The sequence below is a fragment of the Petromyzon marinus genome, chromosome 41 (genome assembly GCF_048934315.1).
Source record: "Petromyzon marinus isolate PM22_M1 ecotype Great Lakes invasive population chromosome 41, UKy_Petmar_22M1.pri1.0, whole genome shotgun sequence".
NCBI lineage: Eukaryota > Metazoa > Chordata > Hyperoartia > Petromyzontiformes > Petromyzontidae > Petromyzon > Petromyzon marinus.
Genome location: NC_133707.1, coordinates 316168 through 329407, shown reverse-complemented (window position 1 = coordinate 329407; position 13240 = coordinate 316168). Strand labels below are relative to the sequence as shown.

Here is a 13240-nt window from a genome sequence, read left to right as displayed (position 1 = left end):
TCCAAACATAGAGGAATCAGGGTCGAGATCAAACCCACCACCTCTTGTATACTAGGCGAGGTAGTTAATGTATCACCGCCATTGCACCTTATACATAGTAATCCTATATTATACCCTATATTCCTATAATCCTATAATTCTATGAATAGGTTTAGGACCAGTTCAGATGGGATAAATGTGTTGTTGCCAATATGAGTCCAGACTGTTCCGGCTGAAATTAAGCACAGAGTAGAGACGCGCCACAAAAAACAAAAATCCACGCGACCACGGGGAGAACATGCAAACTCCAAACATAGAGGAATCAGGGTCGAGATCAAACCCACCACCTCTTGTATACTAGGCGAGGTAGTTAATGTATCACCGCCATTGCACCTTATACATAGTAATCCTATATTATACCCTATATTCCTATAATCCTATAATTATATGAATAGGTTTAGGACCAGTTCAGATGGGATAAATGTGTTGTTGCCAATATGAGTCCAGACTGTTCTGGCTGAAATTAAGCACAGAGTAGAGACGCGCCACAAATGTTTGCACCCAGCTATGCAAATGTCCCAAAAAATGTGTTTCGCACTTCACGTGCCTTTGTGTGTGGCGGGGGGTGGGGGCAATGCTTCACAATCACGAAGGCAACGATACACACATCTTCCTGTAGCCAGAGAGAGTCTGCCCCGGAAGTCTCGAGTTTTTTTTTTTTCGGGAAGGATCTTGCTCCATTGTAATGTGCTTTGCCCAATTCCGCTAATGAGTGCTGCGTGTTCGCCTTGAGACTCCGTTCCGTTCCGGCGAACTCGCAATGAGCCCCACGATGCACCGCAGCAATTGTATCCCCCGGCCGCCCAAGTTTCTCCGAAAGAATGTAGTCTTAAGGCGAACGTGGCGGGTTTGCGCCGGCTTGTGCGGATTTAAAAAAATTCGGGCTGCGTTTTGGTGCACACCGCCGCCGCTGCCACGGTTGAGAGGGAATCTGGCCCACCACACTGTGGTACAGTGCGGGACAGTTGCACAATTGCAGTGCTGCTTGCACATAGGAAGAAGATCCCCCTCATTGCTGCTGCATGCGGCATTTGCACAAAAAAGATTGCCATCCGAGAAAGGGAGTAAATGGGGCAAGTGCCATTCGCGAGTGCCTATTTGTTTAGGGCAGTGGTTCTTAACCTGGGTTCGATCGAACCCCAGGGGTTCGGTGAGTCGATCTCAGGGGTTCGGCAGAGCCCCCGCCACGGAGGTCCGGACACACTTGAATTATTGTGTAAATTTGTGATGACACACACGGCCCGCTTGGCCATCACTGGCTGCAGATGATCATGCTACACTGCTTGGCCAATCAGCGCTGCGGGGAATTTAGTGCGTACTCAGTAGTCAACGTGTGACTGTTGTTGTCGTACGTCGTGTGATTTCTTTAATATTTTATCCATACTAACTATGTCGGGCAAAAGAAGAAAGTGGTCGGACGAATATGTACAACATGGATTCTCATGTATCACGGAACGTGATGGGAGTGAGCGTCCTATCTGCATGATTTGCAACGCCAAGTTGAGTAACTCTAGTCTTGCACCGGCAAAACTAAAGGAACACTTCTTGAAGCTGCATGGAGACGGGGAATACAAGAACACAACACTTGCTGAATTCAGGGTGAAGAGAGCCAGATTCGATGAAAGGGCCACTCTGCCTGCTCTTGGATTTGTACCTGTTAACAAACCGATCCTGACAGCATCGTACGAAGTTGCTTACCTGATCGCAAAGCAGGGCAAGCCACACACCATTGGTGAAACACTTGTGAAACCAGCTGCATTAAAGATGGCGAATCTGATCCTCGGAACAGCGGCCGAAGGTAAATTATCCCAAATTCCCCTTTCAAATGACACCGTCAGTGACAGAATAGAAGACATGAGTAAAGACATCTTGGCTCAAGTAGTCGCGGATCTGATTTCAAGCCCGGCAAAATTCAGCCTTCAACTCGACGAAACCACAGACGTTTCTGATCTAAGCCAGCTTGCTGTTTTTGTACGCTATGTGAAAGACGACATGATAAAAGAAGAGTTTTTATTTTGTAAGCCTCTTACAACAACAACGAAAGCAGCCGATGTGAAGAAGCTTGTGGATGACTTCTTCAGAGACAACAATCTTTCATGGGATATGGTTTCTGCAGTTTGTACGGACGGAGCTCCAGTCATGCTGGGAAGAAAGTCTGGTTTTGGTGCGCTAGTAAAGGCCGATGCACCACACATCATTGTGACGCATTGTATTCTGCACAGGCATGCGTTGGCAACAAAAACCTTACCTCCAAAAATGGCAGAAGTATTAAAAACTGTGGTGGAATGTGTGAACTATGTGCGAAAAAGTGCTCTGAGGCACCGCATCTTCAGTGAGCTGTGTAAAGAAATGAGCTCTGAATTTGAGGTACTTCTGCTCCATTCTAATATTCGGTGGTTATCCCGGGGACAGGTGCTGAATCGTGTTTTTGCCATGCGTGTGGAATTAGCCCTGTTTTTGCAAGAGCACCAACACTGCCATGCAGATTGCTTCAAAAATCCTGAGTTCATTCTCATTTTAGCGTACATGGCTGATATATTCGCAGCTCTCAATCATCTCAATCAGCAGATGCAGGGTGGTGGAGTCAATATCATGGAAGCGGAAGAACACCTGAAGGCTTTTCAAAAAAAGCTACCGTTATGGAAACGACGAACAGAGAACAATAACTTCGCAAACTTCCCGCTTCTGGACGACTGTGCAAGTAAGATCGAAGATGTGTCTGGAATCGGAGATATTTCTGTATCCACGGAACTGAAGCAAACAATTGCCACGCACTTAGATGAGCTTGCAAAGTCTCTCGACGGATATTTCCCTACAAGAGAGTCATATCCAGCATGGGTGAGACAGCCGTTCACGTTTGCTGTTGAAACAGCAGATGTCAATGATGAATTCCTCGACGAAATCATTGAAATTCAGCAGAGCCAGGTTCAACAGCAACTCTTCAGAACAACAACGCTCTCAACGTTTTGGTGTCGACAAATGAACAAGTATCCAGTTATTGCTAAGAAAGCCCTGGATTTTTTTATACCATTTGTTACAACATATCTTTGTGAGCAATCCTTTTCGAGGATGCTGGACATAAAAACGAAGAAAAGGAACAGACTTTGCTGTGAAAATGACATGAGAGTGGCACTTGCCAAGGTGAAGCCACACATATCTGAACTGATCTCTCAAAGGCAACAGCAGAAGTCACATTGATTTACAGGTATGTAATTTGTTGTGAGTTTATGCATTGTGTTGGTTTTATTCTTTGAACAAGGTAATGTTCATGCACGGCTCATTTTGTGTACCAGTAAAAAAACATATCTATGTCTTGAATTTGAAAATAAATCACATTTTATTTTTCACTAAAGAGGGGTTCGGTGAATGCGCATATGAAACTGGTGGGGTTCGGTACCTCCAACAAGGTTAAGAACCACTGGTTTAGGGCTTGGTCGGTTTGCAAGAGGTGGTGTGGCCAACGTCACGTGCTGCCCACCTTTGTCTTTCCCGGTCTTTGTACAATGCACCAGGAGCACATTTTAAGGCCGAGTTGACCAACACACGAGGCCCAAGACGGGTTTGAATTCTCACTTGGCTGGAAATTAAACTCGGGTCTCCGTGATTGTACCACTGTGCCATCATTTACACACACACACGGGTAAACGTTCAATACGTTATAGCCTTATAGCAAATCGCGGTGTTACAATTTACATGAACAAATACAAAGATCCCCCATATGTCCTTAACAGGGCAAGTGCTGGTAGCAAACACCTATGAAGGCCGGAATGGCACACGAGGGGGTGGGTGGCCAGCACCACGCCCGTCCGCCTTTGTCTCCCTAGTGGTGATGTTTAATCATCACCGGTGTTGGTCGTGAGCAGGAATCGAACTTGGGTGCCGGGGTTCAGAACGTGGCGCGGTAACTGCTATACCACACACACACGCCAGCTCAAGTGTTTAACGCACGAGGCAGAGCTGCAATGGCGTAGCTGCTATTAATTATGACCTATAATTTACTGGGTCATTTACACAAAATATAATTACACGTGGGGACCGGGGTGTATTTCCAGTGGAGACGTTGTAAAAAATAGTTTTCTAAAGCCAAAGTATGCGATGATGTCAATTGATGTTTGTATGTGTGAACTTCTTTCGCACGGAACGTAGCCAATCGTGCTAACCGTTGCTGCCTCATTGGGACGTCTTTCTTCCCGGTTAAAACCAAAAATTATTTAAGCTTATGACGTTCACGTGATTTACTCACTCTCATAGAGTGTTTGCCCAGGCATGCGAAGGGGCAACACTCTAGCCCATACAGAAAGGACATGTTATTAGTCCACACTTTGCTGCACTGCGTTCTTGTGGCGGTCCAGGGTATGGCACCTCAATGCCCACGGGACGGGAGTCTAGCAGCATCCGTGGCAGATTCGGATACCTGATGCACGACTGGGAAAAAATAAAAACTCTTCGGTGTGCGACCGCGGTCATCCAGAACAAGACCACGCAACGTATAACGACGCAATGCCCGATCCGCAAATACGAAGGCGACGTCACAGCGATGCAACTCCGCCACACCTGCAACGCGGTTATCTGGCTCGACCACCTGAATGTGAAATTATAGTCGTTGCTCTGCATCTGGCCCTGCATCTACATCAGCCGTACGAAAGAAGAAATGCTAGATTGCAGGCAACCACGTGCAAAGCCACCACCACCCGGATAAATTGTATAAATTGTTGACGCTTGTGACCAAGGCGACGAGAGCAGGAGCGGCTATCGTCTTGTGTTTTTCGTGGTTGTGTTGTGCGGCCCACCGATGCAATTTCGTTGTTGCACCACCGAGCGTGTTGTCTTTGCGTGACACCCCCCCCCCCCTCGACCATGATGCTTTGCTCCACGTGCCGCGACCTATTTCCTCGCTGCTCAATTCGGCTCTTGAAGAAGGTCCCAGCACGTGGAGCGAAACGTCGGACGTCGTGCCGAATCAACGCGCGGTGGCACGACCCGACCCCGAAAACCCACGGGAAGAGATAAACGCCGGGAGCATGTTTTGACACGCAGGATAATTTACAGAGCTTGGATGCATCGTGCTCGCTGTGAAGATGAATGCGGTGGACACAGGTGGGGGTTGGGGGGTGAACACAGGTGGGGGTAGGGGGTGAATGTGTGCACGGGAAAGGATTCACAATTGATGCTGAACTGGCAGCCCAGAGAGATAATGCCCCCTGGATGGCCTGACAATGTGGGAAGTGATTTTTCATGGCCAAAGTCAATAACCCAGATAATTGTGAGAATGGATGTTCTTACAAAGGGAAACATTTGCACCTTTTGGTGGTGGTTGTCCGCAGCCTTAAATGTCCTTGGGCAAATTTTATCCTTCTGACCGATTGACGGCAGGGAAAATGCGGTCTCGTCATTCGGTTGTCGTTTCCTGTTCCACACTTGGCCATAATCTGCGGCGCATTCAGTTATTAAACTGCTTGTCGCAATCCCAGACATGCGATTTTGCAATCCTAACCTGATCAAGCGACGAAAAGCTGTTCAGATTTGCGATACGGAATTTTAGATTTTACACGCACCTCTTCAATGTTATTGAATGATATCTCAAGCCCATGACTAAATCTCTTGAGAATTCGCAAGACCTCGCCGGATCTTGGAATCCATCATTGATACCGCCTGGATGTTTGACCCATCATGCAAGCATAACAGTTGTTATCGGCTTGTGGGGTTACATTGCAGGCAAGCGAAGGGCAGTGCAGAACATCTTTTGTACTGTAATTATATGTTCCCACATCTGTGCGCCCCCACATCTTTATAACCCTGCACTGACCATAGTGGTGCAAGTATGGTCAAATAATCCCCAAAACCAGCACTGAGTGGGGAGGCCCTCATCCAGCAGTGGATTGACAAAATGGCCTGGACATGCACGTAAAAAAAAACCCGTTGTGAATGCGTTTCATCTCGGTAATACCTCGACCTGCACATCGGTGGCTTCTAATAATATCTAGATATCTCGGTCGACTCGGATTAAAAATGAGCTATGCCTGGTGTGGTGTGGCCTAGTGTCGGTGCTGAGAAGACAAAGGTGGCTGGGCATGTGTGGTGTTTCGGCCACACACAATCACCCTCGGCTATACCGCCGTGCGAATATCAATATACAACAGCTGAGCACACTTGCTTTTGGCGTTCTGTAATGACAAGTTAGGAGAGGACTCTTCTAGTCTTTGCATTTGCTTGTGTGCCTGTGTGGGTGTTGTGGGGCCTTCATAGGTCCTTGCTTACAGCACTTGCCGCAACAGTCTGGTAAAGCTACACGGGGGATATTTGTCTTTGTGTTGTGTGGGGAAGCAGTAGTGTAGCAGGTTAGCACACTGCACTATGAACCAGGTGATCTGGATTCGATTCCCGCTTATGGCCACCACCAATGACCAATTATCCGATACGGTCCTAGATCTCCCCGATGTCGACTCGGCCCGGTGCGGTGTCTAAACATCACCACTAGAGAGACAAAGGTTGTTGGGCGTGGTGCTGGCCACCCACCCCCTAGTGTGTTGTGGTGGCCTTCATTGGTACTCACAGCACTTTCTCCAATAGTCTGTTAAGGCTACACAGGGATCTTTGTCTTTATTGAGTGCCAATCAAACTTTAATTTAAATGAAAATATATTTTTTAATGAGCTCATTATATTCACATTCATAATTTTTTCTCCACCCCCACCCTTTCCACAGTGCGTCTACATGACAGCATCTCGGAAGAAGGATTCCATTACCTGCTCTTCGATCTGTAAGTCCTCTTTGTCAAATAACATGCTCCGATAAACTATACTGTACCTGGCGCTAACTCTGTAATCCCTGGGAGGATGATCTGGGTTGCAGATTAACCGTGCTTATGAAAACTTTTTTTTGGTAATTTTGGGAAAACAAATTTTTCGCACGTCGAGGGATGGTGACTCGGTGCCCAAGGAACCGACTCATTTTTAAGCGGTATTAAAAACTGACGATGCATTCTACATCTTTACCCTCCCCCGCCCCCCATTCTCTGTAGATAAACAACAATCACGCGTGTATGATCTAATATGCACGTGTTATTGCATTATTTGTATTCTAGTTTTATCTGAGATATCTTTCTCTTCCCCCTCCCTCTCCATTATCTCAAATAATTAAGTTGACTATATTAAAGCCACACGGAGTTATCGTAAACATCGTCAACCATGATCAAACCACCGCTATATAATGACCTGCCCAAGCCATCGCCCACCGCTCATATCCTGCTATGTAATAATCCACACGAGCTGAATTTCAGCACTCCATCTCCTCCGTGGATATTCCCTTGGAAACGCAATCCATTTATTGTCGGGAAGGGACGGATGAAAAAAAATGTGACCATGTCGAGCAGGCTCAACAAAGCCCAGGTAGTGTAATTTCACAGTGGCATGATCTGGCTCTCAGCCTTTAATGACTTCACACTATGATCCAGGCCACGGCTTTCAAAAGGAGGCTCACAAATTGGGTTGAAACAATCCACCGGCAGAGGTGGCCTTTTGGCTCTGGGGAGTAATTCCCATATTGCCGATGCTGAGCCGGCATCTCACGGGAGCCAGAGTTTACCGGTGTGGGTGCACACGTACGAACGCGTGCTGCAGAGCAGTCGTGTAACATGGCGCGGCGCGCCCGACAGAATCATCTCGGCCGTTCGCAGGCGAGCGCTCTGAGAAATCTCGCCGCACCCGCTTAGTGTTGGCATATTGCGTTCGTGTCTGAGAGAATGTCTACAGATGAGGTGGGAGCGATGAAATAAGCTCGGGTGCAGGGGGGTGGTGCGCCCAGGTGGGTTTCGACATTGGTGAGTCATGAGATGATACAGCGGCAGCTTTTCGGAGATTTTAATCCACCGGTGGATCGATCGTGGCTGCCTGAGGATGATTTTGTTTGATTCGTCATTTAATGAGACGAGGGATTGGCAGAGTTGTGCATTCCTGGTTAAGATCGATTTTACGTGAGACAAGAAAGGGAGTGTATGGAGGTTTGATTTAATCAAGGGCGGGATAGCAAGAGATGTACATGGAGATCAAAGAACTGCCAAACCACGCTAGATTAGGAATGACATACTGCTGGTGATTGATGTGATCAAACTTGAAGTGGAGCGAATGTGTGGTTTTTATATTTTTAGGTTCATGTCAGAGATTGACGAGATTCCCTGCAGCCGCTAGTTGCCACTTTCGAGATTGAAAATTAATTCATTTTTAACTACTTTTTGTTTTTAGTTTGTTTTCCTTTCCCCACACCTCCGATTTGCATGGTTGGCTGTGTCCGGTGCGAAAGAAGTTCAACATACATGTATACATACACTACATTCACCACAATGTAAACAAAACAATAACATTTACAATCGCTTCTTGAATTACCTCGCAACCCTGAATTGTCACCAGGGCTTTTCATTTCAGCCAGAGCTGTCTGGGGCTGAACTCTGGAAAAGATATTCCTGCCCTGCCCCGCTTTTAGAGGAGGGTACGGGGGTTGGGGGGGATGGGGAAGCCGGGGGGGGGGGGTGTGAGTCATTCTGCTGTGGAGCATTTCACTATGAGCTGTCGTGTAGGGTGATAGGAGCTGAGAGCGACACGGGGGCTGCCACGGAGAAAAAAACGCCGAGCAGTGGCGGCCCTGCTCCTTGGTCTAGAGAGGAGGTTGTGAGTCGGCCTCCTGCGGAGGGTTCCACCGTGAGCTGTCGTGCAGGGTGGAGGGAACTAAGATAGATATGGGGTGGATGCTTCACAGGTAGAGGCGTGGTGGCACAGGCAGGGGATCTTGTAGCCGACCCTGCTGCCCATGGGAAGCTTGTGGAGGGAGTTGAAGGCGAGGGAATCTAGCAGAGGATGACAGGTGTCAAGGAGGATGCGTGGCGAGATGGTTGTGCCACGATTGGATTTTTATAGACGTCACCCTGCAGATGGAACGAAGACGGAGTTGCAGTCGTCGATGCCGGGTCCCAACCTACGCTGCAGGCGAGGGCAGTGGCGGTCTCGGTGGTCGTGAGTGGACTTAAATGATGCAGGGCCCTGAAGTGGGAGTTGCAAGATCCAATCTTATAGTTGGTGTAGCCGTCCAAAAGACTGTGGAGTCGAGAGTGATGCCGAGGAACTTGATGTTGTCGGAGAAATGGACAGAGGAGCTAGCGATTTTAATATTTCCAAAGGGAGTGTGGAGTTGAGACGCTGTCGCCGATCAGGATCGGGCTTCGGATTTGTAAGCATTTGCGGAAAGATCATGGGCCCAGAGCCACTGCTGCAAGGCTGGAGAGAGCTTCTCAAATCTGGAAGCATAACCAGGGATGAACACTTCCCCTCCACTTTAACCACTTCCGATAAGCACAGTTAGCTATGTACAGTGCGAAAAGTTTAACATCCATACAATGAGTGTGTAGACTTCCTGAGGCAGTCTGGGCGAGACGATGGATGTTGGAGGTGCGTGTTGCAAGAATCGGCTCGTTTGCTATCTTGCAGGCCGCTCTTTAACGCGTCCGGACGGCGGTGAGCCCATCCACTCATCCTTTCCCGTGGATGGCATCGGCGGGATAGCCAGCGGTCGGGGGGGGGGCGGTGGGGGGGGGGTCATGTGATGACGCACGGAGTGGATCAAGGTTTGAGCTCTGCCAGTTTTTATCCAATGCTGACCTAACGTCGGCTTCAAAGAGAATGGAGGGGTGGGGAAGGAGATGAAGATGGAGTTGGCAGGAGATGCTGGAGGGTGGGGAATATCGATGCCTTTGCGACTGTGTGAGTAAGCGGTTCGTTTTGATGGTGAGAGGTCTGGTAAATTGTAGAGGAGTGACGATACGGCAGTGGTCAGAATAGTGGTAGTGCAGTAGTGCAGCGGTTAGCGCTACGCTGCGCTACGAACCCGACGACCCCAGTTCTATTCCCGCTCATGGCCAACACCAGTGACTAATATCTGAACTGTTCCTGGGCCTCCTCTAGGTCGACTCAGCCTCGTGAGTACCTTGTGTGGTGTGTAAACATCCCCACTGGGGAGACAAAGGCGGTCGGGCGTGGTTCTGGCCACCCACCCCCTCGTGTGCTGTTCTGGCCTTAATAGGTGCTCGCTAACAGCACTTGTCCCAACAGTCTGTTAAAGCTACATGGGTTTTTTTTTTCAATGGACAGAATAGCCGACTTGGAATGAATCAATTGGAGAGATGCAACATTTGAAACGTCGGTTCAATGAAGAGATTGTCTGTGCTGGCGAGGTGATGGTGAATGCTTCTCGGCAGAAGGGTGTAAAGCTGTGGTGAGGTATGTGGAAGCGGAATGGGGCTTGGTAGGACAAAGGGCAGAATAATTGGAAAAACCCAAATAAAAGAGAAAAATGAATGTAATTGAAAAGGGAAAATGAAATATTAAGTGGGCATTGATGAATTAAAGTGTCTTGGCCTTGCTGATCAGGTGTTATTGGCAAATACACTCTAAATGTGCCTGCCTCAAAAAAGAAATGAATTAATGGCTCTTTATTTTTTTCTACTCAATTGACATTCATTATGGTTCATATACAAAAAAATAATTACTACCTTATTTTATATAATGAATGATAGTTTTATTTCTCACAATTGCTCGTCCTCATGGTTATGCTAAATTGCGAAGAGTACCAGAATTTGTATGATTTTTTTCCCCATATTCAATTCAACCTCTGACCAAAATTTCCATATTTTTTTACATGAAAATTAAAACGCCCATTTTTTTACTAGAAATCCCCCTGTAATTGCTGCCATGTCAGGCACATATTAGACACGCAGATCTTTATTATTCAATACCTAATTAAGCGAGGGACTTTAAGCCAAGTTATCTGACCAAATCTTTTAGCTCTGGAGTGGAAAACTTTTTCGATACCAAGAGCTAAAACATTAATTTTAAATACGTTTTAGCGGCAACCACATTATTAACGTACACCGTCGTGTTGTCCAAGAATAACGCAAAAAATAATTAGGGCTTACTTTGGCTGTAATAATGAGATGGTTTCAGTAACGTGTTGATTTTAACGCACTCCGCTCGAGTACCCTATTTAGTGTGGCTAAGATGCTTGACTGAGTAGCGTTTGCCGGTCGGTTTGAAATGGGCTATGCATCTCGATTATTTAGATTATATGGCTGCTGAGAATTTACACGTGATAAGCCACTTCGTTGAGTTATTGTTTATGGCCTGGTTGCTTCTCTCAAAGAAGCTAATGGCTCAGTGGGCCTTATTTGGTAAGATAAAACATTGCTTAGCTTTATTTGTATAGATTTTTTAAAGTGATTTGTTTTCCAATCCTATATTTTGCACTCCTATCGTGTTTTTTAGTATTCTAACGTTCTGACCTGCTCCAACTGGACATCTGTGAAAAAGAGCCTTATAGGCTTGTCAGATTCATCCAGTATAAATAAATATTTTAATTCGGAAGTGGAGTCACGGGCCGTATGTGTCCCACCATAGGGCCACCATGGGCCCACCAAGTGCCCACTAAGGGCCGCATGAAATGTGGGTGAGGGCTGCCGCTTCCAGACCCCTGTTTTTAGGAGGGCATTACAAAGTGCCGTTTTGTTAATGGCGTGCGGTGGTCCTGGGGGGCCTCCCTTGGGTTGACCCAGTCTTGAATGGGCAACTGGTGCAGTGGGTGAAAAACATTAGCACTGGGGAGACAAAGGCGACCAGGCATGGTGTTAGCCACCCACCTGCTCGTGTGCCGTGCCAGCCTTCATAGGTGCTCGCGAACAATACTTGCCCCAGCAGTCTGTTCAGGCTATACGGAGATATTTGTCTTTTTAGCTTTGTATTTTTGTATTTACCACACTGAATGGCTGTTAACTACTGTACTGCTATCGCCAGGCGAAGTCTGGATGCAAAATAAAAAAAATATATATAATTGGCTTTCCTAATTGGCAAACTACGAAAAATTTTGACTTATGCACACTTATTGAATAGGCTGCCAATTGAAGGGACGTTACTTAATCCCAGTTGGCTCATTACCACGTTCGTAACGAACCCCACCTTGCTCGAGCCGGAGAAATCATGAAACCGCAATCGTCTGTGGCATTGAAAAATTGATGCCCGGGAGGCAAATAATGGTGCATTTGGGTTTTCTTTTTTTTTCATAAAAAAAGAAAGCGTTTTAGTTTCCACCTTTTTGGTGCAGTGCTTCTATTGTCCGCGCGCCCTGCGTGACATTTCCAACGCACACCCAGATTGTTGCCCCCCCTCTCTCCCCCTCTGGGTCCCCCCTGCTGAGCCATGACGGAGCTTTGTGCGCGATACTCCTTCGCATTTACAGGTATTGCCCAGTCGCGGGGGTGACTTTGAGCTTCCGTGATTTGTTACGCCAATTATCGCCGCCTAGACTGTTTGCACGGCAAACTTACGTAGTGCGCGCATGAGGTGAGCATCAACAAAAGACAAAAAAAACCGCCATGAATTGCAGAGAATTAGGACAGGGAGGTTTTTTTAAGGAATATTGCACAATTAACGAACGGGGCATTTAATGCAAATGCACAAAAAAGTGCAAATATAATGAGATCGAAAGGCACTAGGCAAAAAAGTTAGCCGCATTTGCAAGTACGCTCTGTTTCTGTTTCTAATAGGGCAATAAAGAATGGCAGTGGAGGGAGGAGGGGACCAAGCTGCTGGATATAAGCGGCAAGGGTATTCCAGAAACGGTTGCTAAGCACAGGCTCAAAATCCCTTCACTTACAGTAGCTGGCAGCATGCAGCACCATCAAGACAAGAGTTAACATATTCTTAGTTTTTTCGGTAAAGTCACGTTGAAGAGAAACAACAAAATAACAAAATATATATAAAACAATAAAAAATTCTCACGACGTTTCGACCATAACTCAAACGGTCATCATCAGGTGTGTCGGTTTGCATAAATTTATTTTTAAAACGGCACATTTATTTATAAAAAAAAACGTTGGCGTCACGCGCAGCAATTGGCAGTTTGCCCAGGACTAGTCCATCTATTTTTTTTTAAAGAGGAGGGGGGAGACGAAATTTTTTATAATGTATGCTGTCTGAAAGCCACTGTAAGCGTGAACAATAAATCAAGAACTGAAATGATTTATCAAATCTTTCCAATGATTGCTAAGATAGAATCCATCTTCTCGGTTGAAATTGTCTCTGTGCTTGTATATGTGGATAGCCTCATGAACGAATCTCTCATGGAAGCCAGATGGCTTACAAAGAACCTCCGTCTTGGAAAAGTCA

The 13240-nt window shown here is 46.7% G+C and overlaps 1 protein-coding gene across 2 annotated transcripts in view; it reads left to right on the top strand.

Annotated features, from left to right (window-relative positions):
• Window positions 1-13240, top strand: part of LOC116951021 (calcium/calmodulin-dependent protein kinase type II delta chain-like) — a 96655-nt gene that overhangs the window by 55469 nt on the left and 27946 nt on the right. For both annotated transcript variants that reach the window (XM_032969290.2, XM_032969291.2), the window contains exon 4: window positions 6744-6798. In XM_032969290.2, the coding sequence (XP_032825181.1) occupies window positions 6744-6798 (55 nt within the window). The remainder of the gene's footprint in view (window positions 1-6743; window positions 6799-13240) is intronic.